Consider the following 25835-nt stretch of genomic DNA (forward strand, 5'->3'; position numbering starts at 1 on the left):
TGGATTTTCTCAACGTCAAGAGGCAGGGCAGTGTCAATGTGCAACTGTTCAAAGGCTTCAGGCTCATGCTCGAGCAAAACTTGAAGTTCGTAGCTCCCAGCTAGAGACAAACCACAAAGAACGACCGAAGTACTCGAAAACAAACGCTGTGAACCACAAGGACATCCAAGGCAAAACAGAGCAAGGCGCACAGGAACAATGATCACATCACGAAATTTCAGCTATATGCGACCTACTCAAGCAACACAAAATCAAGACGCATACATGAAAAATAGATCAGCTTCAATTGCACTCAATCATGAAAAATTGCTCTAACTTTCATGCCAGATGTCATTCATTACAGATAGAAATTACGATGCCAACGCGCACATGAGATCAAGACAAAATAAAAATAAAAATAAAACATAATCACTTCTCGCTACAGAAAAATTTTCCTCGGTAGCAAACTTCTACCTTACCAAAACTTTAGTAGTGTCCTTTCTTTTACCTTCCTTGTATAGCACATCAAATTTCACTGAAACTTGTCAATGTCTCAAGTACTCTTTCGTACCTTCCTCCTCTTGTTGGATTCCTTTTCAGCTTCCCTGTTAGTAAAATGCCACATCATATGAGAATAGCAAAGAGAGAAAATACAGATAGGAAGTAAAGATGTTTAATTGTAACTTACCAGTCTCGCCTCAACTTGAATTGCCACTTCCTTTTCCGATTCTTCTTTCCTTTGTCACTCACCGGTTTCTTTTCTTTGATATCTGAGGTGCCCTTAAGGCCAAATTTTTTAGTTATTGTCTGCTTGGTTTGTTCACGGTGCACTTCTTTCACATCTCCATTTGTTTCAGTGCTTTTAGGGTCATCAGTTTTCTTGATACCCTTCTTATGGTTGTTGAGCTGCTTTGCTGGCCTATCAGGTACACGTTTGTCTCCAATCTCTTTGGTGATGCTTGTCCGTTCATTAGTCCTCTTAGTCTCTTTATGATTTTTCATCTGAACAGGTGGTTCATCAGGAATGGCTTTCTCATCTTCATCATCACTGCTATGATCAGCCTTCTCAGCTGCTCCTTCAGACACTTTAGATGGCTCAGACGTCACAGGAATTGTATTGCTCAACTTTTTCAGCTGTATGAAATGGTGTTACCCCATCAGAATATGTCCAGATCAAGCAAGGCAAATCAAGATATTAGGGCACATTTGGATTGGTGCCAACACCGCCCACCCAACTTTTGGCTCGCCCATCCTGAGTTGGCCGCCGTCTGGATGAGCATCAAATTTTTGGCTCGCCCTGATATTGCCCAGCCTGCAGACTAAGCAAAACACTGGCGTGGAAATCGGTCGCCAATGTTTGGCGAGCCAATGATTTGGCAGGGCTGGCATGGGCTCGATCCAAATGCGCCCTTAGTTATGCAAGCCACATTGATTTTGAATTGTGCTCATAAAATACTGCCACCGGTCTAATTTATTTGTCATTTTGGACATGGACTGACAGTCCCTATGCACACATTTGACCATTATTATATTTACAAAATTAATAAAATTGCAATGGTATAGAAGCAATTTTTTGTGATGATTCTATCAATGTTCATCATGTGAAAAATTGAAATATTTTGATGTATAATAGTTATTGAAGTTCTAAAAATAGACTGCATCCATCCTACGACAGCCACTATTTTGGACCAGCAGAAGTAATTAGAGTCCATGTGAGAGACAATGCAATATAACCAATCCAATAAGCACATGTTCCAACACAAATATGCTAAAAAGAAAAGGATATTTCAGCCAGAATGTTCCAATGCAAATTCACTAGATTTAAAATCTATGGACAAGTGAACGAATTCAAGAAGTCAACATGCGAGCTTATGCTTTGAAAATCACTATGACTTCTGGAGAATAGTCAAATGGTAAGTACCTTAGCAACAAAGAATCCATCCATGTTGTTGACATGAGGATAAAACCTTCTTGTTCTGTCTAAAGAAGTATGAAACCGATGCTCCCGGTACCGGATGAATCTGAAGGATAAACAGAAAAACATAAGAAAACAACCAAACATTCTTCGTTCATGGGCAAAATAAAATTACCATACCCTGAACGCCCAAAATCTAATCCACAAGGCACAAGCTTTACGTTTCTCTTTTTAAGGGCGTAGTCTATTACTGCCTCGTTCTGCAAGAGTGGAGAGATTCAGGAACTCAAGCGAAATCAGCATACAAAACAGGAGTGATCTACATACCTCCGGGATCATTATTGAACAAGTTGAGTAAACAATGTAACCACCAGTTTTGGAGTTGGCATCAACCAAATCAATAGCAGCTAGCAACAATTGCTGCAAAACAAGTCAATCTGTCACTAAGTTTCAATAAACTTTCCAAAGTGACACCCGCAAGCCCAAACTATAATATATGCAAGCAGGGGCTACCACAAAACAAATATATGAATCAGCATCAAGTAAGAGGATTATCTTTCTCCCTTTTTTGAGTAAGTAGTTTCTGGGTCAAGGTTCAATTAGATAAATAGGTAAGACTTTGTCAAATTACAGGCAGGTTCAATTCAAACAATACTTCATAAAGAGTAAGAAATGAACCTTTTGAACAAATGCACAGTTCCTGATGTCTTCAATGTCCTTTGATGTTTTTATTTGTGGATCCTTCCAAATGGTCTATAGAAATAAAAGACACTTGTTCAAGCGAGACAATCAAGAGAAACATATTAGATCAAGCAGTGTATATGAATTAGATAATACTAACCCCGGTGCCTGTGCAAGGAGCATCCAGCAATACTCTGTCAACCGAATTCATCCCAAGAACTTTGGGTAGCTAAAACAAAATGGGTGTGTCATGGAATAGTATTGTCACTGAGAACATGACATGCCCAACTGATACGCCACAAAACTGCCAGGACTCCAAAATCATTTATGATTGATTGAAAATGACAAAAAATTATTAGTTATGTTCCCCTGTATAAACAACAGTGATTCACAACACATTTTCATATTCAGTAATTAATTTTCTGTAAACAATGATTATCTTGGTTATAGTATACTTTGACAAGTTCGGCAAATTATGACACTAAAATATTGCGCAAAAATAGTGAATTGTGGTTTTTTGGCCTATCCGATACCATTTGCAGACTTTAAGCACCCAGTGATAGTAGGTGGCTAGGTGTATTATTTTCTTACCTCTTTACCGTCGTAGTTACAAACTATGGTATTTGTCACACCCATGCGATGTATGTTGCCTAACAGTCCATGCAACCTTTTCTCATTGAACTCATTTGCATAGATGATTCCTGTATATGACAGATAAAGAAACCAGTACTTTTATTTCATTCATCACTGGTGCACATAAAAACCGGATAGCCAAATTACTCTATTGTAGCGAGCACATAGTAGAAGTACTCAAGAAAGGTACAATGAACTAACCTGTATTCTTCATAAGAGCACCAATGTAAGTAGTCTTGCCACCTGGAGCAGCTCTGTAAACAAGAAAATAATTAATTCTAAATTTTGGATTATGAAGGTATAACTTATAACACCAGTTCCTAATGAACAATTCAATTGAATATTAACAACAAATCTGAAGCAAGCACGTAATATTTTAGAATGGTAGATATATAATATATATATATATATATATAAAGCATATTTGGTACTCCCGGGAGTATGTACTCCTACATACGTATCTTATTGCATAGAGAGTATCTCATGTGAGAAATGGTATGTACATAGAGCATGTGAGTATATAAGATCATCCAAGTGGTATGTATAGTTTTTTAGGTGGTTTGCACATATTTTTTTGAGTGTATTATATTTTATGTACAAATACAAAAGTATTATCAAAATCTAATAAAATTGATGGACTTCTTTTCTATTTTTTAATGTATATATATATATAGAAAAACTAGTATGTACTTCCGGGAGTACAGACTCCCTACTATGATATACCACATAAATGAACTGGATATACTCCTTTGTCACTATGAGTATACTTATTACTCATTCTAAGATACTCCAATGTGAGAACTACATGAAAAAATAGAAAAGAAGTCCATCAATTTTATTAGATTTTGATAATACCTTTGTATTTATTAAAAAAATGTAATACACTCAAAAAAAATATGTGCAAACCACCTAAAAAATTATACATACCACTTGGATGATCTTATATACTCACATACTCTATGTACATACCATTTATCACATGAGATACTCCCTATGTAATAAGATACGTATGTGGGAGTACATACTCCCGGAAGTATCAAATATGCTTCATATATATATATACTCGGTATGTTATTGTGAAGGCATAAGATAAATGAACTCTTGCCAAGGGAAAATATCTTACGCCATATCAACAATTCGCTCCTTCTCCTGAGGAGCAAGAGCCATCACTGGTAAGAAAGAACTGGCACCTTGTTTCTGTGGGACCATAGTATCAGTCACAAGAACAATAACAGACGGAAATAATAAAGAAAAAGATATCAACATTATGAAAAATGTAGAGAGAGAGAGAGAGAGAGAGAGAGAGAGGCTACCATGTAATGCCCAGCCATATATTCAGTAGTAGCACCTGCTGAAATGGTGGAGTCGTAGACAACTAATCCTACCTGCCAATTTCAACAAGGCTAAGGTGTAAGATTTTTGTGGTTTGTCATTATTACTAAGTACAGGGAAACATTAAATCAAGTATACCTTTGACCACTTGCCTATAGGATCCAGATTAAACCCTCTTGGTATAAGAGCTGCAGCAAGATCCCTCCTCCGTGTCTGCAAAATGCAAACATCGCCGATAACTTAGACAAACAAGGCAAACATATCAAGCAGAGGTGAAACTTAAGTATGTGGTACTGGTACCACTCATATACATTCAGATTGACTCCAGGTAGCGCACCTTTAGTGTATTTGTCCGCAAGGTCTCAGGCGGTCTTTTCTCAAATGCTTCCAGTAACTCAACAAGCTCAACAGCTGGGAACATCTGCACATATAGCAGGAATAACTAGACAGCAGCTAAATTGTGATCATTTTTTGAATAAGCATGTCAAACAAAAAATTAGTAACAACTATCTCAAGCATTTGGCTAACTACACAACATATCTGAAAGACATGAAGCACCAAAGATATCTAACAATTGCGTATAAAATGGACAGCTCACCTCAATTAATGCTTCAACGAGAAAATCATTGTATCCATAGTATGACATGATGTCAGTCTTGAGCTGATTGAGATAATCTTTTCGTGGGACATCTTTCTGCCTCAGGTTGCTAAAGTTTGAGAGCACTCGAACAACTAGAAAGAAAATCAGTATATATAAAAGAAAACTCAGTATACATAAACGCTATCCCTCCCCCAAAAAAAAATAGTGAGCCAAAAACCATAGAAGTTATATTTCTCTTTTTAAGGAAGTCGTGAAACCGGGTAAATACAAAAGGTATTAGATGAACGCACTTTCTGATATCCTCCTTTTGAGATTCGGTAGGTTAGGTGGTCTATGTGCCTCTTCCTCAAGCTCCTGCAGTAAGTTCAAACCATGATACAAGTCCACAAGGCAAGTAACACTGAGTGGAGAGAAACAATGGAACAAAAAGCAGAACAGCAACCTCCTTCGTGGGCAATCGGAACTCATCAGATTCAAATTTTATGTTGGTTTTAAGTTCCTCCTCTGCCTCTTCTTCCTCCCTCTCCTTCCGTTCATCAATTGCTCGTGACTTAGCTTCGAGGTCATCAGACTCATCTGACTCCAGTCCAGAGTCGTCTCCTCCCTCTACAAACCCAGAACAATGCAATTGGTGGCGATTCGCGAGGTACAAATTCTAGCATCGCATTTGTATACAAGTTGCAAGTGCAAACTCAGCTAACTGTTCAATGGACTCTACAAAATAGTGGCTTGATGGGAAAAATTGAAACTGCTGAAGCTAATTCAATTCAATGCATATCAAGTTGTGAAGTGATATTGGCGTTACCGCTTCCGTCGTCACTGCTAGCGAGGAAGTCGTCAGCGAGGGAGTCATCATCGCTGTCTTCCTCCTCGTCATCATCTCCATCCTCTTCCACCTCGTCGCCGCTGCCCGTGCCTCCATCGGCTTCGGCGTCCGACCCCGAGAGCTCGTCGGCCTCAGCGTCCGAGCCAGAGAGCTCCTCGGCGTCAGAACCAGAGGGGACGTCGAGGTCGGACTCCTCCTCCTGGAGTAGCTGTTCCGGCTCGGAGTCGTCGGAGGACTCGAGAAGCTTCTGCTTCTTGGGCGCCCTCTTCGCCCCCTTCGGTGGAGGCGCCGCCTTGCTCCCCTTCTTCGCCGCGGGAGGCGGCGGCGGCGGCTGCTTGCTCTTCGTCCCCTTCTTCGCCATGGAGACAATCGCTAGCTGCGTGGTGAGGGGGCTCGCGAATGGGGGCCGGCGAGCGGAGAAGAAAACCCTAAAACCCTAGCCGCGACAGGAGAGGAGGCGAGAGCCGGCCGTTTTAACATTGGGCCTGGGCGAGAACGACCTGGCGAGCCGCTTCGGCTGGGCCGGGCCAAGCGCACGAACACTGAACAGTAGGGACTGGATGGGCCAAGCACAAATCAGCCGGAGGCGCTCGGCTCGGCCGTAGTGCCGTTGGCTCGCCGCGGCCCTGCGGAAGAAAAATTATATACAACGGTGCTACACGTCTCCCTCCTCCCTTTACCGCTGGATGTTCGTTACATGTCTCCAATATATAACTCGTCTAAATAGAAAATTATTATACATATTCGTTACTTGATATATATTATTAACATTAAATAAATCTTGTCAACTACTTTGAGATCCACTTGAGGACAGATTGACGCAATTTAGGTGGTCCATATAGGCTCGTGCGTGATGATTTCAGTTCTTTGCCTGAGTCGCTCTTCCGTCTGTGCCAGCAAAATCTGCAGACGACAGGAGCTGTTTGATTGTAACCCGATGCTTGACGTCAAGGACCAGACAAATTTGGAGCACTTGCGACTTGCTCACAGATTATCGGGAGTTTTTGCGTACCCTGGCATGAATCGCCACTGGGATCACAAATTAGGAACAGCTACCTCTCAACTGACGAACGGACCGACCGTCCGCACCAGGGGAACGCCAGTAATCCAACCTACTTGCCACTGACAGTTCCTGGACCTTCGAGAAAGATACATGTTTCTATGTACAATGGATTCGATCACTGACAAATTACAACGAACCAATAGCATCTAAGCATCGATCAGTGGCAAATTCACTATTCACCAGCTTGTCCCTTGGGGCCTTTTGCACGAAGTGAATCGGATGACGGTTTCATCAGCTTACACAGAATCCTCGTGCTCTGAATCTGGGTTCTCTCCATCTGCAGCGGCTTTAGCCATCCCCATGAAGGAGTTTTGTCTTGACGGCGGTTTCTTGCCGCTGGCCGCAGAGTCTTTCAGCCCCAGGTAAGTGTAGAACGACATGCCGCCGAGCGCGACTACAGCTCCGCAGACACTGGTCATCCCAGGGTCCGAGCCGAAGATCAGGTAGCCGGAGAGCATGATGACAATGGTCTTGAATTGGCCCAGCACAACATGTGACAGAGCCGACGTCGCACTGCAGCAATACAAAGGGGATTAGACAGTCACTTATCCAGCTGCTTTTACCAAGATGGCTTCATTGTTACATTAATAGAAAATGGTTCAGGACTTATGGCCAGGCCAAGTGGTTTTTAAAGTAATTTTCTTATCTCCCGATGCAAATGGTTGCAAATTAATTAATCCTTAGATTGTGAATTTGTGTCGGCATACTTTTTCCATGTAGTTGCAAATATATGTATACAATGGAAACGTCTTTTTGAAACTTGATGTTTTTGCAGGTTGATGGTTTCAGTTTTGAAAAAGAAATATGTGTTGTATTGGTTCTTTTCTTCCAAGAGTAGTGTATTTCAGCTTAAAAAACAAAAGGCTTCAATGCAAAATTAGCAATACATGCTACAATAAAGAGTAGCTTCTTTTTCGGTTGAAGTATGGAGGAAGAAATTAAATGGGCAGATTGGAAATCCTCTCAAGTCCTTTTCATGAGCCACTATCCAACCAAGATGCCAAAACTGGTAGGTACATTTTGCCAAGCGTAAACAAATCTATGTGTATTATCTGTCCACTTCTATCATTGTGCATCAGCAATTTCTTTTTCTCAAGTAATGACTCGTCAAAACTCGGGTAGAGAAATGGCGATTTTGAATGAAGTAAGAAAAACAAAGTAATGACGTATCTCACCCAAGTGCCAAAGCTCCAGACCACTGGAGAAGGAAACCAAATAAAGCAGAGATGATAATAGCACAGCTGTTTCTGAAGTTCCAATCGAACAACAGCAAGCCCGGGGGGTCCAGCAAAGGCATCAATGTCAGTAAGAAAAATATCGTAATTGGGGTAGTCTTCCACATCAGCCTGGATCAACAAGGAATAATATGAGTTAAGGGGGAAAAACTTTGGAGCGTGCACCTTTAAGGAAGAAAAGGCACAACTTACGCAAGAGCGGTCCAATTTCCACTCTGTTGCAAACTTGACCAAAGGATTTTATTCACAGCACTAGGAACAATCCATGCCAATGCTACACAGGCACCAAAAAAGTTGAACTCTAAATCGGTAACAGTCGCTACAGCCACTCCAAACGACACAACTGCCAATGTGATAGCCTGCAATTTAAAGTTAAATTTCAAAAAGGAAAAAAAAAAACTAGTTAGCAATCCCGTAAGCAAGTACACTCGCACAGATGGTGTGAGCGGTATTCCGGTAGAGGGAGAACAAAGCATGCACACTACAATCTATTATATTTTTATTTTGTGCTTACTGATTGGAGAGTTGAATTAATTCCGGAACCATGTTAGAATAGTTGGGTCAAACTGTCAAAGTACAGAAAAACATGCTAAACACGTATTGTTGCAGCGAGCCTACCTTTTGAGACGAAACCTTCTTCTGGAAAAGCATGAATTCTGCTACAACAATTGTTGGAGTTACAGCAATCTTAGCCATTTGATAGAAACCTACACTGAATAGCGAAAATACTGAGAATACATGAAGAAAATTTATGTAAGTACACCGTGGTATAGCTGTCAACTAGAATCTAGTTTACCTATTATGTTTCAAGCTCACGTTGGCAAGCCCAGTAGAGAGAGACATTACAGCACCCAAAGCAAATATAGATGAGAAAGGAGTGGATTTCGAAGGCGGGGCAACTGGTAACAAGGAGAATGTCTTGAGGGTGGCCATTAGAACAAATGCAACCGCATAATGAATTAATGAGAGTGCAATTGGGAACTTAAATCCAACAGTGCCCATCACCTGCGACACAATAGATTATGCACGTAAAACCACTTGGAATCTAAACAAAGGCAGAATAAGTACAAGTTATAACTTAGCATACCATTTTGTTTGCCATGATGATCCCAACAGCAACAGCAAAATTGAATGTTAATGCAACACTTGGTCCACAGAATCGTTGCTGCTGGCGCTTAGCACCTTCTGAACTATGCATTTCATTGTACAAGGAGCTCCGCAACTCCTCTAGTGCCCGACCTGGTAAGTTTAACAGTGTGTCAAATGGGGAAAATCAATTTTCTTGATTAATTATCAGCTGGCACAAGTGAGAGCATTTTTCAAACTTTCTTGATTAGCCATCACCTTGTATAAATTAAGCGACTCAAGTTTAAACACGGCAGGGACCATTTAGTTGCATATTTTCTTAAAGTTGGGTTCGGTATAACTCACTTCTTTTGTTTGAAAAAAATTATAACTCACTTCTTTAACCAATTCACCTTACAATATTTTCCCTTTCTTACACGTCTAACAATTCAGTCACTCACGTTACATCACTACCCATAACCATCTTAACATAAAAACATGACTGAAATTGTCTTCAAAGTTCAAACAGATTAAGCTTCCCTTTTTGACCTCCTAAGGAATTATTTCTATAATATCAGAAAAGATAATTTTACAGTTTTTGGTAAAACTGAGTGGTGGCCTGATAAAACTGGGGAGTGGTGCATGTAGATTTAGTGCTGTAGGATTCATGTAATTTTCATTCGGCAGAACACTGAATGACTGGGACATAAATTCTAGGTGTCTTTATCTGATCACCAATCAACAGTCAGTATTTCGGAGGGAAAATATCTATATGGACTAGTTTGAAATTTAGAATGGGTAAGGTTAAAAGGCAAGTAGAAATATGTTGATATTCGAAACTTCCTAAACCCTTACAAGGCAAGCAATGAGATAATAATTCCAATTGGGGCGTGTCACGTTCACAAGTTCACATGCCAAACACTGCCACTGTCTGTCCTTCCTCGCAGGAAACCATTCATCGTGTTGCGGGACTTCAGGGGAGTGACAGCAGGACACTGATTCGTGAACAGGTAGCAGCAGAAATAGGAGGCAATAGAAGACAAACTAAGAGATGCGAATGAGCTATAGCATGTCCTATCGATAACATCCACGGATGATGAGTCATAGAAGAAGGATGATGTTGGAGTAGATGGGGGAAAACACAAAAAGAGGAAAATATTCAGTTACAACTGACACCCTTTTCCTAATATTGTTCATCCATGCGAAACACAACTTGGTGGAATCCGAAACAAGAAAGAAAAATCACCAATGCACGCAAGACGCTGAAAAAAGGCAGCAACTATGATGCCCACGAACCCGGCGTTGGAAAAGAAGAACCCAAACAGAACATGTTAGGCAACAAGCCAACAACTTGCCCTTCGCAAGAAAAGCCAGTAGCTTTCGTGCCATTTTCCGAACAAAAAATCTTCTAAAAGGCCGCGACAGCTAGGAGTAAAACGATCAATGAGTAACTGCAAATGCACACACACACACTGCAGTTTTGACACCGGATTTTGCCAAATCACACCAAACTGACCTAAAAGATATCTTCAAATGCGGAGAAAAAGGACCGGGAAACCGAATTGGCACGATCACCAACCTCGCAAAAGGAAGAATTATTGCCTATCTATCAACCCAACAAACCCACCAAAACCGCCTTAAAAAAAGAATTAATCGGAGATGAAAGAAGGCGAAGGTGCCCACCAGTCTCGCCAGCGTCGCTGTCCTTGCGCTTGATGAAGCGCCTGCCGCCGCCGGCGAGCACGGCCTCCCACACGCCCATCGCCGTCACCGCCACCACCTCCGACGCGTCGGCGCTCCACCACCGCAGCTTCATCATCTCGCCCCCCTGCGGCCTGCCCCCTCCGCCGTCTCGGGCCTCGGGGAAGAGAAGGGGTTTGTTGCAGAAGCCCACGAACAGCACCAGCAACAAGCGGAGAGGCCAGGAACGGCTCGTGCCTGCGCGGGCGGGCGGGTGGTGCGTGTTGTGCCGGGCTATTTTAAGCGCGCGCTCTGCTCGTTTTAGGCCGTGCCGCCGTGGTGCGAATGATGGCAACGACGGGCGGGGGTAGTGGCGATCAGGTGGCGCTCGGGAGGGAACGGAGCGGGTTAGTGGTGGCGTTATCGTGGTGGTTGGTTTCTCGCTGCTGGTGCTACTGCTGCTTTCTGATCACACGATTCCAGGGGCGTTCTTCCGATGGTTAGTTTCGGTGTGAGTTTCCCCCCTCCCATAAACAAGATAATAATAATAATAGCAATTTTTTAAAAAAAATATATGGATGATTAGGTGTCGTTTCTTTTTTAAAACACTCATACAACTCGTATACATACTCACACAACTATAATAAAGATCGGCATCATATGCACTTGTGTAGATGGTACGTCATCTATCAAGTAAACATGTGGTTTAATCCTGTTAAGCCTGCGCTTGATTACCAAAAAAAAAAAGCATACCCACTGAGGTTATTGGGGTAGGTAATCCAGCAGTCCATGGCCATGCTTGCACGTACTAGTACAAGCGACGCATTCAATTTGGCGTACCCTGGCCCTAGGAAAAGGAAAACGTTCTCAATCCTTTTGGACCCGTGATCAAGACTGGGCATGATAATTTACTTGTCCTATAGCTCTATCGTAACTGGCATTTAGTTTGGTCGTAGCAGTAGGATAGGAGTGTGTAGTATAAATTCATCTGTGAGTGCATCGAGATCACCACTAGGTTTTGTAAACCATGACGTCGAGTAGTTTCGACGAGAACGAGTAGACGTTCTTGGTCCCAGGATTTTCCATGTGGAGGCACCACTGCCTCGATCATCGGCCACTATGCATATCGAGAATTCAAGATCTATCGAAATTCATCAGCGTGCGAGGAACAAATGCGACCTATGGATTGGTCGGCATAGTACAACTGGGAGACATGAAGAGGGCGCCTATGTGGAGCAACGGCACCCCCGTACAGTAAGAGTGCACGGATGATTAGGACCCCTTCAATAATTAAAGTTAGTGCTAGTTCTTAGATAAGATAGAACAATTTTTAAAATTTATATAGATCACGTTATTTAATTTCCTATACCTCACATATTTATTAGGACCTGCTAGATGAACCGGTACTAGCTCATGAAGAGAGGTGATGAAGAGTTAGTATTTGCTCTTTTGGCAGATCTCACCTCAATATGTGAGGTATGATAAATTATGAACAGCGAGACATCTCTAAATTTAAAGAAATGTGCTCTCTCTTCAAAGATCTAACACTAGACCTATCTATTGGAGATGCCCTTAGTTCTCTCTTTTTTCCCCTTTTCTCAATTTCCTTATAATTTATTTATTGTGATTTAAATAGCTATTTTATTTCCCTTCCGTGTACACTACGAAATAATTTAAAATACGTAACGTAAAAAGCGAAGCCTCTTTTTTATGCATCCCTCAGCTGGCCCGAAAGATAGCAGTTATGCTGATGGATAGGCTGGGCCCAAGTATTTTTAGTATAGCCCACCCAGTAAATCGATGCAGGAGACACGGACACCAACCCAAGTACCCAGTCGCTCCCGTCTACGTTCGAGTTCTGCTCAACGTAGGTGCTCACCTCCGCTTGGGATTTATTTTCAGATGCATCAAAATAACTGCATTCACTCCCGGATTAGACCTCGGACAGGTTACGGGTATATACACGCGTGTGTTTTCCGCGCACTCACGATCTAGAGCCCTCGTATCTCTTTCTGACTTGTGTAAAGGACGTGCGTGTGAGTAGAGTGTGACGCGATTGTGAGTGTCACACTCTAGAGCGTGGCGTCGTCTCGTCCTCTCTCGTCTGCCTCTTCAGGACAGGCGAATGGAGCCCCGAGCCCGGGCTCCAGTAGAGGGAAGCAGGCAAGCAAGAGGCGCGCACGGCTCTCTGGCGTGACGCGACCCCTGACCAGAGGGTGGTCGGAGAACGGAGTGCCGACTACGGTCGTCGCCTCGCCTGCCTAATGACACTCAGCCGCCGTTCAGGTTCAGGTGGCACAACAATCGATGTCTACGGTCTTCGCCCCACCAGCGAGCAGCTAGGCCGGCATCGAGCTTACCGGGATTGGAATACCGACCGCCGGCGCCGTCAGCACGTAGTGAGGCCAACAACGGAGAACCTGTCTGTTGCAGTTGCGGTGTGGCATGCTATCGAGCCGGCCGGCATCAGAAAACGCAAGCGAATGCTGCGAGCGCAGTGAACTTGCTCGCTAAAGAATAACGGAAGGGAGGAACAAAAATCATCCTGAATTTCGATCACATGCTCAGATGACAATAAGCACCATGGGCAGGAGGACAAGATGATAATTCTGGCACAAAATAATTACAAGAGGTTCAGTGTCCGGATACATGGTTCTTCTACTCCTCAATGCCGTATGTAATCTTACAAGAACAAACTTTACAATCATCACGGCTAATTTTTCTTGACAATGTTGCATCAATCTATATACATACACGACCGAAGAACAATCTACTCACGATAGCAGATTGTGATTCAAAAATGATATTGCAGAAGGAAATTTCATACGTATAGTACAGTATCATGTTACCCAGTGGTAGCGCACCGCCGAACACCATGGCAGAAGCAGGCACGGTTGCCTGACAGGCATGCCACGGGTAGAGCTGGAGGATGTGCGTCCAACCGTCCATAGCTGTATTGGACCAATGCACAGACGGCGGACAGTGTTCCAAGCCACTCATCCAGAAGCAACTGAAAATGGTGCGGTAGCAGCATCCATTACCCCCCTGCATTTTGCATCTTTCTTTTTGTCTTTTTCACCCCAACGCGTTGTCCCTCTTTTTAAACCTTTTTTCATATTCCGATTGCAGGCTCCGCTGCAATTGATTGCAACAGATGAGCAGCTGAAGGTTGATAGGCTGACACTGGATGATAACCAGTACTAGCATTCAGGGCTCAGTAGCTTCATGTATGGCTGAGCGGATCATAATCATATGCTTCACCAGCCTTTATAAACCGTCCCTTGACCCTTTTTCTCACGTCTGCCCTAGCCTTGCGAGAAGCATATCTGATCTTCTTGTCAAATCTGTTGGCGAAATTCACTCAAAGAGATCAATTTACAACTTTTGCAAGGAAATGTATTAGTGAAATTTAAAAGAATAGACCACAAAAGGCAACAAAAGCAACTGGTATAACATGTTGGAGAACTAACCAGATACTTTCAGTTCAAGAGGACAAACAGCCACAGAGAAAAGCTTAGCTAAAAATTAACAGAGTACTAATGATTCACAGTCCTTTTAAGGGGCAAGGTTCACGAATTCGTTCGGCCACCAAAATGCGGTGGATGGCGAATTCTCCGAAATTCGCGAATATTGGTACCAATTCGGTAGAAACTGGACAAATTTTGTCAAAATTTCTATTTTTAGTTTGAATTTGAATCGGTCCAAAATGCGGTCGCATTCTGAATGCGGCGGCAGACCGAATTCGTCGAAAACAATTTGCGGTTTTTGATGAATTTGTGAACCCTAGGGGGTGTTGCTCTAAGAACTTTTTGTATTTTGTTTCAACCCCACCCCCTTGCAAAAAATGACATAGAAGACATGTTCTTAAAACATTAAACCATGGTCTATGAATTTTAAGCATGGAAAAAACTAAAGTTACCACAAATTTCCTGGAAAACCCACAATTAGATGTGCTTACTTTCGTCTCTTCTTCTTCTCCTTGTATCGTGTGAGGGCGCTATCTCTGCTACCTCCGGCAAATGAGCCTTCAGGGCCAGGAGGGAGCCAGGGTGGCTCACCCATGAGGAGCATTGGCGATACACAACAATCTTGGTGATCTCCTGCGCTGCTCTCACCAGTCAAACCAGAGAAGGAATGGGATATACTGGACCTTGCCTGCCTAACAGGAATACAAAGGCTGGAATCAGCCCTTGCTCCTGGGTTTGACATTGCCGAATCAGCTGATACCACATTGCTACATTCTAGCTGCATAGGTTTGGGCTGCTGCAAACGAAAAAATGATCCCAAAAGTTTAGTAAAGCAACCATCAAATGGAATGCAACATTCTGACGATCCATTTGACTTTCCTATGTATATAATATCACTCAATGCATTTCAATGTAGTAGAGTATCGTCCACTATATAACCCTTTTAGATGCAAGACACACATGGGTTGAAACTTGCATTCCATTTTACTCTATGGATGGATAACAAACTGAAATTTGATGATTGAAATTAACACATAAAGTTGTAAATTACTACCAAGGTAGGAAAAATAAGACTGGTCCTGGCTAACTAGTAGATTGTGGGGTAAGTAATAAATAAGGGAGACCTCCTGCAGGGGAGTTCTCTTTCCCACGACAAACATTACAAATGGAAAGAAAAAAAAAACTATATACATACTAGTACACTGGTACAGACCTCATTAGAATCGATAGGTGGCATTTCCTTCAATTCAAAATAATTGTCAATTCCAGCATCATCGAAGAGTTGCTCTGTTTGAATGTGAGAGGTACCAAACAGTTCTTCGTAATTCTCGAATGTCAGGTCGGCATCATCCACACATAAGTCTTCATATATGCTGCCATCATGGAAATTATCATTGTCTGTGGCGTAGGGTACCTGAGAGATATAACCAGTATTTCATAAGCACACAACAATGATAGAGGCATTATTTTCAAGAAGATGATCTTGATGATAAACTAGCAGATCTGAACTGTTGCAACTTCGATTGTTCAACCATCTTATATTAGGAAGTCATCAATATAAAGGAATCTAGTACCTTGTTACAGGAATGAACTTTTCATTATAAGATAAATTTTATAAGAACACTAATAGCCCTGCAGAAAAAGAAAACAGAGAGAATTTTGGATAACCAAACAGTAATAAATAGGGACAAATGGATCATCACCTGTATAAAAGGAAATATATAGGATATTCTACCATTGTTATGCTATATTTATATGTGAGTACTCTTCATATGTTAAGAATCGTTGCATGCAATAAGCTACAAGTCTTATGAGTTATGACTCATGCTGAAATTTTGTAGAATAGTCAGATATGTTTTTGGAGGGAAACACGAAAGCCGCATCGCACCTTTGGCGTCATTGAAACTGGTCTAGCTGGCTGATCGGTGGCTAGAGGCAGAATATTGATCCCATCTCCTGAAGAAGAGCCCATCAGAGGTTTAATCTTGTCGCCAGTGGGTGGATCACTCATGAGTGTTGTGCTAGCTATTTCCAACAATCTGTTATCATCTGGAGCACCACAATGATTACTCACACCACTGTCATCAATGATCATCATACTGATTCCATCCTCACAGTTTGGCTCAGCAGCTACAGTAGGGATATCCATAACAAATGACCAGATTCTCGAAAGCTCTGCCGATGATGGACACCCTGAGTAACAGTTTATGGCCTGCCTTTTATGCCCACCAGCGCCAGATGCTGCATCATGCCCATTCCAATCACAATTTTGGCAAAGTGAGGCACTATCTTCAAGACAATGAACTGCTGCAGGCTGTGAGCCACAGCGATCACAAAGAAGGGTCCTTGTATGACGCTGAGACAGCGCATTAGCTGAATGAACATTACGGTCACATGATAAGCACAAGGATGCCGCATCTGATCGGCAATAGACCATTGACCTTTGTTTCCCACAGAAATCACAAAGAGCAGCCATGATCCTGGCTAGTATATTACGGAAATTCCACTAGCTGCTCAGTGTCACTACAAAAGCCACCTTCTTTGTCTTTCTTCGATAGTTGAATTCAGTGGAATCCTATGTGATAATGGCATGCGGATGTTTTAAAAGTCAGTAACAATACAACAAATTTATAGTTATATCTGTGTCAAAACAAAAACTTAGCAACTTTTTCCTCCTTACTTGCAATTATGTACACATGCATAATATAACCAAAAAAAAAGCTTTTTGCAGACCAAGGTAGTCACAGACTCACAGACCATGAAAACAGACACCTGTTCTGTTCTACCACCTATAGGTAAAATTAAACATGTACTCCAAACAGCAAATACATCTATTCACATCCTGCCACGAGCTAGTGACAATCTAGGATAACATATAACCACTTCCTGATTTAGCCACACAGGACGCTTCCTTTTAAAGAAATTCTGAGGTTTCGACAGAGTCCTCCTGAGTCTGCCGGCCAGGGCATAAAGAACTCGAAGTTTCAAAACAGAAGTACAGAGTACAGACAACAACCCTTGGAAATTTCCGCCTGGTACATATTGTAACTTCAGCTTCTATGTTATTGATTGTAAGTATATGCTCTCTGTAAAGCATAAGTAAAAACAAAGGAAGCAAATTTAAAAGACCTTAAACTAGAGTGAGCCGTGACTCTCAGTTTGCTCTTTGCTCAAAATCCAACAGCATAATGTATTGGATATTTGGATGCCACCAAAAGATGCAGGGAATTGTCAACTTGTAGCATAAAACGAGAGCAAACAAGTGATAATGGTGGCATTGCTATGAAGTAGGGAGGAGTGGAGGGATTAATAAAAGCCTCCTCCCGTACCACGCGTGACTGCGTAAGAGACTAAAAGGATGGGAACGAGATCCTCCGACGTTACGTCAAGGTGACGTGGTCACTGACGTGTGGGCCAACTCTAAGTGACCCTCACATGTCAGCGACCGTGTCACTCCGTGACTTAACCACTTCCAAAAGGATGAAGGGCAAATGGAACTTTAGAAGCTGGCAGTGCAAATGGCTAATCCGGTACTCGTTTTATTGGAAAGTTCGTATTTTTGCATATCCAGAAAGCACCTTTCAAAGCACTTGACCAGTAAGCGGGTACTAGTACAGCATAAATTGCATCATGCCAAACTTCCATTAGAGCAAACACAAGTGTTACACAGCACTAACCCTCACTTTTTTTGGTCACTAGCGCACCTATGCGTGGATAAAGCCAACGGTCTTTCTGCGCCACTCAAAATAAGCATGGCAAATTTTGCTCTTATCTTTCAGAAAACACCCAAGTTTACGCTGCAGACGGATCTCCTTTCAGCACCAATGAATAGTTGCTGCTAAGAAGAGAAAATAGAGTCGCGTATAAGCAAGCGCAAAAATATGATCACTATGCGTCAGTAGGCAAAAGCAACTTATTTTTCAAAACAAAAAAAGTTGTTTGCTAGCTGAATTGGCTGCAGATACAAGCAAAGCCATGGTGCTTCAGTGATTAGACCGGGGAAATCAAGACTTAAGCAACTAAGTCGGCTCAAGGACAAAATCAAACAAACCAAACACCTCATGTACGCTGTACGCAACACGAGATAAAACGTGAAGAATCCGCAAAGAGGAAAGAAAATACAGTTCAGACTTAGACGTCGAACACATATGGAACTCCCAGGCACGACGGAAGACTAAGCGAGCAAGCAAGGACTCGAAATCGAACACTCAAGTCAAGCCCCCACGGTCGGAGAATCAACCAACTCCCGATCCAAATCCAAGCAACCATCAAAGGCGACTCACGAAAACCCGTCGGACGAACGCGGAGCCGCAGGTACGGAGTCGAATCCAACCCAACCAAACTCCAAGAACAGGTCGAACGAGGTAGCAAGAGCACTCACCGAATCGCGGCGCGCCTCCTCGGTGCTCGGATCCCACACGCGCGGCGAGGCCGAGGAGCGGAACCACACGACGGCGGGGCGGGGAGGAGAAATCGAGAAGCTTCCGTGCGATAAAAAAAACAACCTCTTTGGTGAGGGAGAGGAGGTGGGTTTGCCAACACGGCGAGGGAGGCCGGAGATAAGCGAGGCGAAAGGGGAGGAGGAAAATGGATCGGAACAGGTGGAGAGGGAGAGCAGCGATGGGAAAAAGGGAGGGGATGAGGGCGGAGGGGCCCCACCCGGGCGCCTATGTGGTGCGGGGCCCGCGGCCGGGTGACGGAAAAGTTGCGTGCGGCGCTGCCCTTTTTGCGCTTTTCGGGGGGCCGGGATAAGTTTGGCCGCTCGGCCGGGCGCCACGAGCGCGGCGCTTTTCGCCAAGTGGCGGTGGGCCTGGTTGCCAGGTTGCGCCTGCTGATTTTTCCACTTCTCGCTGACAGGTGGTTCGCTGTTGGCGTATGGTGCCCGTCAAGGGTCGAGGCCTCGCGCCGCGGCGGTCTAGCTGGTATTGGCCTATGGCGGCGCCGGCGACTGTGCGCGGGTGGATGGAAGCGATTCCGCGTCTGCGCACATGATAACACCACGAAGAAAAAGCCCTCAACAATACGGAAAGGTGTAAGAGTATGACTCTATCTATTAAAGTTTAAATTTTAGTATCTATAATTTACACATACATGAATAATTTTAATAGTTTCATTTATAAATATATGATAGATACTACTTATGAGTGTATGAATATGATAATATGTGCATGTGCGAGATTTTGTAGTCCAAAAAAATAAGCCGTCGACAAAAGAACGTTCTTTTCTTTTTCCACCTTGCAAAAACAGCTCGGAATTTTTTTTCCCTTTTTGAACCTGCAAAACAGCTAGGAATAAGAATCCTGCAATGGCACCACGAGAGGTAAAGTGAAATGACAAGTGCAGCATCATGTCGGGCATCGTAGGGAGATTCTTCCTATCCTGTGGATTGGCCGAGGATTGGTTGAAACTTCGAGGTCTCGTCAGGCTCCACTCCACAATTTTGTTTACAGATATGCCCTCAATGGCTTGAGCCATATCCAGGAGGAATCAACACCACAGAAAGCAGGAACTTTTTCTATCGTAGTTTTATAGCATCCGGCCTAATTTTCGTGAGTCTAAGACTAGTAGACCGGTCATATGTGGAACCATGTGCAGATGGGTTCGAATCACTCGGCACAGGTCTTCGAATTTTATTGGGATTCAGTCTAAAAGAAATAGTACTACGTATGTGTATATGTTTAGTGGTTAAAGCATTTATCTGTGTTAGGTGAGATTGTATCTTTAATTTTATTTAAAAGGTACTAGAAAAACATCTGCATAACTATGTATAGGCACAAGTATAATATATATATACACGTATACGTCCGACGTGTACGCTTAAAGAAATAGACCGGTCATCTCAAAGAAAAAGAAGTGAAGCAGTAGACCGGTACCGGCACCAAGATTGATCAGATCAGACGTGCCCTTTTGACCTTTTAAGCTCGTCGTGTGCAGGCCAAGCCTCGACCGAAACTTACCATCACTGAGACGAGACAAGGTGCGAATGGCGTGTGCCCGTGTGGCATCCGAGTTCACTCCGTAGCATATTCGGCGACCGTACATATGGTCAGCCACCAAACTCTGCACTTTTTCTATGAGCATGGCTGCTCGTGTTTTGTTCAGACGAAGCAAGTAAACACAAAAGGGACGGGCTACGACAAGTCTCTCAAAACCGTTTTGCTTCCAGCAATTTTCTTTGCATTTGTTTATCAGCCACAGTTCCCCGTCGTGTTCACTATTCAGTGTTCACCCGGGGCAAAGACTGGAGACGAAGTACAGTGCATGGCAGCGTGGATATCGTGTGAGCTAGGACTCTAATTTTGGCACTTCCTATTCTGGATTATGAATTTTGTATTGTGAAAGTTTATTTTAAGTGAATTGTGGATTGTGCTATAATTCAAATATATATTTGTAAAATCCTCTTCAAAATCTAATCATTTATTTATATAATCACAATTCAAAGACAAACAAACAAGACTAAGACAAAAAGATAGGAGGATGCAATAAAATGGACAGCCGCAGCCTGTTTTCGTGGCGTGGAGTCGGGTAGCTCGATGAAGCTGGCAGTGGCGTGTGTAGGACCTACCATTGGCCCATTTCCAGCTAACGTTTCTGTTGCTGTTGCGGTGTTATGTCTGGATGAAGAGGAGATCGTTGACACTGTTCGTGAAAAAAAAATGTCGCTATATATGATGATTATCTCGTCGAATAATATGCATTTGCTCTTGGCACATCACATATGACCAGCTGGCCGCTGGAGTATGGAATCATGTCTCCTCGTTGAAGCCACGATCGGCGTGTGTTGTCTAACCCCGTTGAGCCATGCCCTAACTCCAGTTTTTAAGCTCTAGAAGCCACGCCTCAAATTGAGTACTTACAAGTGACAACATACTTCAAGTAGTAGTGCATTTTGTGCTTAGAAGAGCTAGCCCAGATGCGCAAGGCTAAAAACTCCAAGCTTAGATTTTTTTTAGTCGGGAGTTCGTTTCTTTTAAGCGGTTGGCCAAATATGCGAGTTAAAAGTTGGACTTGTTACCCCGCGTGAAAAGTTAGATTTGTTAATTTTCATGGAGATGAGGTCTCGATTGTAAGTTACATGGAAAGCTTGACTTGTTACGTCGCTAATTAGGAATTAGGATCCCCGATAACTAGCTGGGGGTTTTAGTCCCATTTGAATTGTAAGAATTTCTTTTAACCTGGCTTGTTTGGATACCGTAATCCCCAGGTTTGGAGGGGGGAGCAAACCCAGGTGATTGTTTGGATGCATTGCACCCCTATCCCGCCAATCCATGGGGAGAAAAATAACAAAAAGGCTAAATAACCATCTAATGAAAACTTGTTCCCAAATCGTGTGAATTTTGTACCATATGATACACATGAAGATTCGTGCTCTAGTCTTCTTCGTCAATGAGCTCAACAACTCCGATGAGCCCTCTAACTCCGATGAGCTCAATTCGGGTTATAATCAAGGGATTATGTTAGAGTTTGGAGGGGTTTGATGGCTGCTAGCTGTAGAGGGATGGCCGAGGAACTCAGCCTACCCAGCAGTGGTTGAGGGCGGCAGGAGAGACGGGCGGAGGGGGTGTCAGCCGCAGTTGCAGAGGACCATCAGCTGGGCGGGGTAGGCGATTGTAGTGGTTAGGGGAGGCGGCAAATGTGGGTGCACCGTGGACGAACTTGCGCACATCGAGGTGGTGGTCATCGGTGGGCCGCACCAGTGCCAACATGGGGTGGGGGCAGCAACGAATTGGGAGGGTGAGAATGAGGGTTGCTTTGCTTTATATGAATGGAGGATAGAACTGGTGCATTGGATGACAACCGGACGTTCCAAAATTCACATGATTTGAACAACAAAATCATTCAGTTGACAACTATACAGACCCCGAAAATAAGCATCTCATGGCATGTGAAACAATTTTCCCATCTCTTCGTCACACGCTAAAAACCCTAATTTAGTCATCGAGCATGAATACGCATCATGATCAAGTTTCATATATTTGGCTTTTGTTTAAGTGTTCAAAATGTTTTGAAAATGTTACATTATTAATCAACAGAGTTTTCACCATATATATACAAGTGAAAATTGTTTAAAGGTAGTTTAGATAGCTCAAAATCATTTAGGAAGGATAAAGAAGTATCCCTATATGGTGTAAAATCAATTTGAATTGTCGTGCTATCGGTCATGAGCACGTTTAATGTCCATCCGCACAATCGTAAAGTTTCCGATGTTGGGTTGTGTTTGGTTAAGTTGGTTGTGGAAAAATGGCTCGCTCGTACGTCTATGATGAAATAAGCAAGTTTTTATGTTGGTATGGTTATACTTGTGTTCTTATGATAGGTTAATAAACTTTTGAGATGTATTAGGTGCTTAACTTTATGGTCTACTCCTTGCTACTCATCCTAAATACATTATTTTTAGAGTTACGTTATTATATATATCCACTATGAATAAGTTTTGTGAGTATCTTCGTGCTCAACTTACTATTGTTGAGTTTTGCATGTGAGGATGAAATAGTATATGGTTACTTCATGTTCACCGATGTCGGTGACGAGTAAGATTAGTGGTGGACTACTGGTGGTGATGGGATGATGCCTCAAGGAAAATGGAACCATCTATTTACTGTTTATAAGATGTTTTTTGATGTGTACTAATATCAACAAGCTAGGATATAAAGTTGATGTATTTTGTTCCTTATAGCGTTCGTTGATGTAATATCAACAAGTTAGGGTATAAAGTTTATATATTTTGTTCCTTCGTTGATGTTATGTTGAAACTTTAAATAGTTGAACTTGTAATGATTTAAAGGTTTGTAATATATTTACATTACTTGTTTTTTTTATCATGTGTTGATATGACAAAGCTGGTTGTAAAATATGTGTGTTTCGATCTTAGGCATAAAATATATGATGGGACTACTGATGTTGGATTCGTTTTAATCATTTAGTGGTTGTGATTGTTGTATTGAAATGTGGGTTAACACGTGGCTTGTCGAGAAATATACGTGTGCTACCTCTCATCTTATTTATAATTCCTGAAAATCTCGAAGGCGCAACCATGCAATGGGTGTGTGCACCTTTTTAGTCCTCTTGCAAGTGGATTCGGAGGGATACCAACTTAAATAGAGTCGTATCATTCATCTCATTTAGCACTTGCGGATGGTAGGACTAGAAATAAAACGTATACGAGCTCGCTCGCCTCATTGGACCAAACCGGGCACTGCGAGGCAGTGTAGTGCAGTGCGAAGGGTGCAAGCGCACAACACGCGCATTAGTGGTCCGCCAAAATTCAGTCCAATGCCTTGCACGAGCATGGCTTTCTTTTGCACTTTTATTTTTGTAACGTTGGACGGTCCACATAGTTATGAGATATGAAGATCTTATCGGTTGAGAGTTTGATCTTAGCGCATCTCAACCACACATAGTTTCCTCTATATATACCTGCATCGGGAGAGGGCGAATAAAATTTTTGAGAAACGCTCAGCACGATTGTTCGCAATATGTTTCCTCTATGTCGTCTTCAGCATCGACATCACGACGTCTTCGACACCTTCTCCAAAGGTAGGCCAATCTCCTCCTGCTGCTTCTCCATCTGCAAAAGATCGGTATGCTCACTGTAATCGCATATGTTATTTCTTTGTGTGTCTCTCATGGTCTGTTTTCTATTGTTCCTATCATCGAGTATATTAGAAAAATATTTGTGTAGTGCTGTTACATACATGTTTAGAGTATGCTCCGGCTACGACCATGTTAGGTTATCTGTTTGAGTTCATGATTTATTTTATGGATTAAATTAAACCTATAAGTGATGATTTTTTCAACAATCTAAAAATCTTATTTTAGACACTTCGGTTTAATTATGATTGGTTTTACCGATGGACTGAGGACCAAAAAAGTTTACTTATGTGCATTTCAAGAGATGGCAGTTCAAAGCCACTCTATAGCTTACAGCTATAAATGTCTATTGGGTTACAGTTGGTAAATCAGAAGGAATCGTTACTCCAGATGAGGAGAAGAAATTCACATATGTCACTGCACTCTTTTTAGGACGTATTATTGCTGACTATATTTGTGATGTGTACATAAACATAATCAAATGGGCCATTCGAGCCGGCCCGATACGAGCCTGGCTCGGCACGGCCCAGCTACGGTATGGCCCGAACGGCCCATCTACTATAGCGGGCCATGCCGTGCCGGCCCATGTGCCTCTCCCTCGGCCCACGGCACGGCCCGTTGGTGACCGTGCCGTGCCGGGCCGGCCCGGGCACGATTTCGACCCGGTCAGCTCGACGGACCGAAATAGATAAAAAAATATATAAAAATAATATATATATATATATAATATAAAAAATATATAGAAAAATATATATAGAAAATAGATAAAAATATAAAAAATAGCTACAAAATTAAATATATAAATATATAAAATAGAAAATAATCGGGCATATGCGTGCCGGGCCGGATCTCCTAGGCTGGGCCGTGGCCGTGTCGTGCCGGCCCGTCGTGCTGCGCGCTAGGCCCAGGCATGGCCCGTGGCCTCGTGCCGTGCCGTGCCTGGGCCGTGCCTATAGTACCGTGCCTCGGGTCTGAAAGTGCATCTAGCCCCTATGTGTGGTTTTGGTAATTAATGACAATACATATGGACTAACAATGTTATTGAGATTGTTAGTAGGTTGTTCAATAGGTGATGCATGGAGAAGAGACATGTATGAACTCTAGGTGAATGGAAAGATTGAAAGTACATCAAGATGAATGAGCTCTGAGTGATGCTCGGATGTGATGCATGGAGGAGAAATATGCATCTAAATAAATGAGCTTTTAGTGATGCTCATAAGAAGAAGAAGAAGCTCAATAAGATTAGCAATAAGCTTGAATGCTAAGTTACTTGTGGAGATCAAGTAACTAAATGCATGACTTGTTAATAGAGTTTTATGGACTAACCCGTGTGCTATGTGTTTAAGAATGAGTGGGGTTATGTTCTATATGAAGATTGACAATATGCATGAAGGCTAATAAGTTACTTGTGGAGATCAAGTAACTTAAGGTATAAATATTGTCATTTAGGTTTTATAGACTAACCCATGTACTTTGTGCTTGAGAGTGAGTTGGGGTTAGGATCCATAAAAAGGCATAAGTTGAATTGAAATCATATATGCCAAGAGTGAAGAACAAGAGTGGACTCCATATATGAAAAAGTGAATTCCTTGAAGATGTCGAATACAAAATGGTTTTCTATGGCAAGACGGTGAAGGGCAAGCAAGACTCGGCTGCGATGGACCATCTGTGGTGAAGGGTAAGCAAATGGCTTGGCACCGAAGGACCAAGGCGGTGGTGAAGAGCGAGTGAAGGCTTTGCGCCGATGGACCGTGCGAGGCTATGTGA

General features: G+C 42.6%; 3 protein-coding genes across 4 annotated transcripts; all 3 read right to left on the reverse strand.

Moving 5' to 3' along the window:
* Positions 1 to 261: 261 nt before the first annotated feature.
* Positions 262 to 6411, reverse strand: LOC133921339 (26S rRNA (cytosine-C(5))-methyltransferase NOP2B-like). The gene is made up of 17 exons (XM_062366163.1): positions 5947 to 6411; positions 5584 to 5747; positions 5432 to 5495; positions 5139 to 5272; positions 4878 to 4961; positions 4679 to 4753; positions 4522 to 4593; positions 4332 to 4405; positions 3410 to 3462; positions 3167 to 3276; positions 2736 to 2804; positions 2573 to 2647; positions 2222 to 2314; positions 2075 to 2154; positions 1901 to 2000; positions 668 to 1113; positions 262 to 584 (listed from the first exon to the last, which is right to left on the reverse strand). The coding sequence occupies exons 1-17, from the start codon at positions 6326 to 6328 to the stop codon at positions 533 to 535; spliced, it is 2127 nt and encodes a 708-aa protein (XP_062222147.1). The 5' UTR covers positions 6329 to 6411; the 3' UTR covers positions 262 to 532.
* Positions 6412 to 6739: 328 nt separating this feature from the next.
* On the reverse strand, positions 6740 to 11497 carry LOC133921340 (nucleotide-sugar uncharacterized transporter 2-like). The gene is made up of 7 exons (XM_062366165.1): positions 11014 to 11497; positions 9353 to 9504; positions 9062 to 9270; positions 8884 to 8977; positions 8458 to 8624; positions 8206 to 8376; positions 6740 to 7543 (listed from the first exon to the last, which is right to left on the reverse strand). Exons 1-7 carry the CDS (start codon positions 11147 to 11149, stop codon positions 7267 to 7269), a joined length of 1206 nt encoding a protein of 401 aa, XP_062222149.1. The 5' UTR covers positions 11150 to 11497; the 3' UTR covers positions 6740 to 7266.
* Positions 11498 to 13596: 2099 nt separating this feature from the next.
* LOC133921341 (zinc finger protein CONSTANS-LIKE 9-like) lies at positions 13597 to 19091 on the reverse strand. Of its 2 annotated transcripts, none has more exons than XM_062366167.1 (5): positions 18859 to 19091; positions 16366 to 17052; positions 15691 to 15891; positions 14969 to 15270; positions 13597 to 14354 (listed from the first exon to the last, which is right to left on the reverse strand). In XM_062366167.1, the coding sequence occupies exons 2-5, from the start codon at positions 16951 to 16953 to the stop codon at positions 14234 to 14236; spliced, it is 1212 nt and encodes a 403-aa protein (XP_062222151.1). In that variant the 5' UTR covers positions 16954 to 17052; positions 18859 to 19091; the 3' UTR covers positions 13597 to 14233. The 2 variants fall into 2 exon arrangements, with proteins under 2 accessions (XP_062222151.1, XP_062222150.1); XM_062366166.1 differs by having other exon boundaries at positions 14969 to 15273; positions 18859 to 19088.
* Between the last annotated feature and the right edge of the window lie 6744 nt (positions 19092 to 25835).

Source organism: Phragmites australis, chromosome 6 (assembly GCF_958298935.1).
Source record: "Phragmites australis chromosome 6, lpPhrAust1.1, whole genome shotgun sequence".
NCBI classification, from domain to species: Eukaryota; Viridiplantae; Streptophyta; class Magnoliopsida; order Poales; family Poaceae; genus Phragmites; species Phragmites australis.

Excerpts from the sequence above, each read along its gene's own strand:
- LOC133921341 (XM_062366166.1), bottom strand. The coding sequence starts at position 16,953 with ATGGCTGCTCTTTGTGATTTCTGTGGGAAACAAAGGTCAATGGTCTAT. Across the intron at positions 15,892-16,365 it reads CAGTTTCAATGACGCCAAAG|GTACCCTACGCCACAGACAA; the intron begins GTGCGATGCGGC and ends TATATCTCTCAG. Across the intron at positions 14,355-14,968 it reads GAGAAGAAGAAGAGACGAAA|ATTTGACAAGAAGATCAGAT; the intron begins GTAAGCACATCT and ends TTTCGCCAACAG.
- LOC133921339 (XM_062366163.1), bottom strand. The coding sequence starts at position 6,328 with ATGGCGAAGAAGGGGACGAAGAGCAAGCAGCCGCCGCCGCCGCCTCCC. Across the intron at positions 3,277-3,409 it reads TGCTCTTATGAAGAATACAG|GAATCATCTATGCAAATGAG; the intron begins GTTAGTTCATTG and ends TGTCATATACAG. Across the intron at positions 2,155-2,221 it reads GTTCAATAATGATCCCGGAG|AACGAGGCAGTAATAGACTA; the intron begins GTATGTAGATCA and ends CCACTCTTGCAG.
- LOC133921340 (XM_062366165.1), bottom strand. The coding sequence starts at position 11,149 with ATGATGAAGCTGCGGTGGTGGAGCGCCGACGCGTCGGAGGTGGTGGCG. Across the intron at positions 8,625-8,883 it reads AGAAGGTTTCGTCTCAAAAG|GCTATCACATTGGCAGTTGT; the intron begins GTAGGCTCGCTG and ends TTTAAATTGCAG. Across the intron at positions 8,377-8,457 it reads GGAAATTGGACCGCTCTTGC|GCTGATGTGGAAGACTACCC; the intron begins GTAAGTTGTGCC and ends TTGTTGATCCAG.